Source organism: Canariomyces notabilis (genome assembly GCF_033297395.1).
Source record: "Canariomyces notabilis strain CBS 508.74 unplaced genomic scaffold N656scaffold_51, whole genome shotgun sequence".
NCBI lineage: Eukaryota > Fungi > Ascomycota > Sordariomycetes > Sordariales > Chaetomiaceae > Canariomyces > Canariomyces notabilis.
In genome coordinates this window covers 71,735-73,127 of record NW_027041873.1, presented here as the reverse complement: position 1 = coordinate 73,127, position 1,393 = coordinate 71,735, and the positions used below count along the sequence as shown (strand labels likewise).

At 51.0% G+C, this 1,393-nt stretch overlaps 1 protein-coding gene across 1 annotated transcript; it reads right to left on the bottom strand.

Moving 5' to 3' along the window:
- Nucleotides 1–260: 260 nt before the first annotated feature.
- N656DRAFT_802978 (uncharacterized protein) lies at nucleotides 261–476 on the bottom strand (the record flags this gene model as incomplete). The annotated part of the gene is made up of 2 exons (XM_064818309.1): nucleotides 261–374; nucleotides 432–476. The coding sequence occupies 2 exons, from the start codon at nucleotides 474–476 to the stop codon at nucleotides 261–263; spliced, it is 159 nt and encodes a 52-aa protein (XP_064664691.1).
- Between the last annotated feature and the right edge of the window lie 917 nt (nucleotides 477–1,393).

The following is a 1,393-nucleotide window of genomic DNA, read 5'->3' as shown; positions in this document are numbered from 1 at the left end:
TGAAGTCTGCATTAGCCCGCTCTCAGGTGGCTGCGCTGCGGCTATGCCAATTGGCTGTTGCGACGTGATGTGGCATTGTGCTACTGCTGCTTCTATCGCTGACACCCTTGGCTTCCGTTGCTGATGAACGCCGTCTCGCTTTGTGGAGGCTACAATCTCACACACAATGAGGCTTCAATCGTCAGGAAGTGGGTGGAGAGGTGGTTTAGATGAATTTAAGTCCTGGTGCCTATGATTTCTTAGTTCAATAGCTCGGCCCCTTACATGATGAGGTACTGGACGGTGGCCGTGTGCCCGGCCGCGGCGGTATGGTAGAGCGGCTTCCGGTCCTCATTATCCTTCGCCTCCTTATCGGCCTGCTGCTCGACGAGGTACTAGACGACAGCCCTGTGCCCAGCCGCGGCTGCTCCACGATCTTTCTCTCTTCACACTGTCGTGTGACATATCCACGAGTACATTGGCCTGTGCAGTTCCATCTTGTTCCAACCCATCTACACATTTCGGAAGTGTCAAGACAGCTTGAATGGTAGAATTGATATGTAGCTAACATTTGGACTGCCTTAGACCGTTTCCGTATAAGGGAAGTACAGAGATAGTGGTCTTCGGCCGGATTAGCTGAGGGCCGCCTAACTGATTGACCGTGGTGGTGTGGAGCTTGGTAAGTTAGGTGGTATTTGGGCGGTCAGTGAAAAATACGTGTAAAGACAGCTAGGTTAAGTAGGCGGTGTAAAGGCGGTGGGCAGGCGACAGTTACAGTCAAAAACCAACAAGGAAGGCGGTGCGAAGGCGGTGGGCATGGATACTTAGGATGGCTAATCTAGGTAGGCGGTGTGCTAGGCGGTTGGTGAGAAGACTGGTATTGTTCTAGGGCCATCAGGAACGCGATGAAGCGTCTTACAAGCGTAGTGTGAGAGCAGAGGGTGCAGGCAGGGTATGCAACCTTCAGGGGGCCCGGCCGGCCGAGTTTGTACTGTACAGTAGATGGCGAGAGAAAGTTGCCCTCTCGAGGACCTTGGTTTAGAAGAACCAAGGTGAGGTTGGGGGCATGCGCTAGGCCACAACCTTATCTTATCTATCTACATCAATCTCCTTGCTTCCACACTGGTATCACTATTTTCTCTTTTGTAACTGACTGCTTCTTTACTATTGTCGGAGTAGGATTAATAATACTTAGGAACTACTCTTAAGCCAACGGATAGGCCGATCTCCATCCCAACGAGGGCTGCCAAAGTGTAGTGGATTGACCGGGTAGGTAGTATTTAGGCGATAAGCAAAACATAAAGAGGATGGCTAAGTGGAGTAGGCGGTGTAAAAGGCGGTGTATAAAACGGTGGGCAGGAGATAGGTTACAGTTCTTGGAGCAAACAGAGCTTGGATATGTAGCTAACTTACG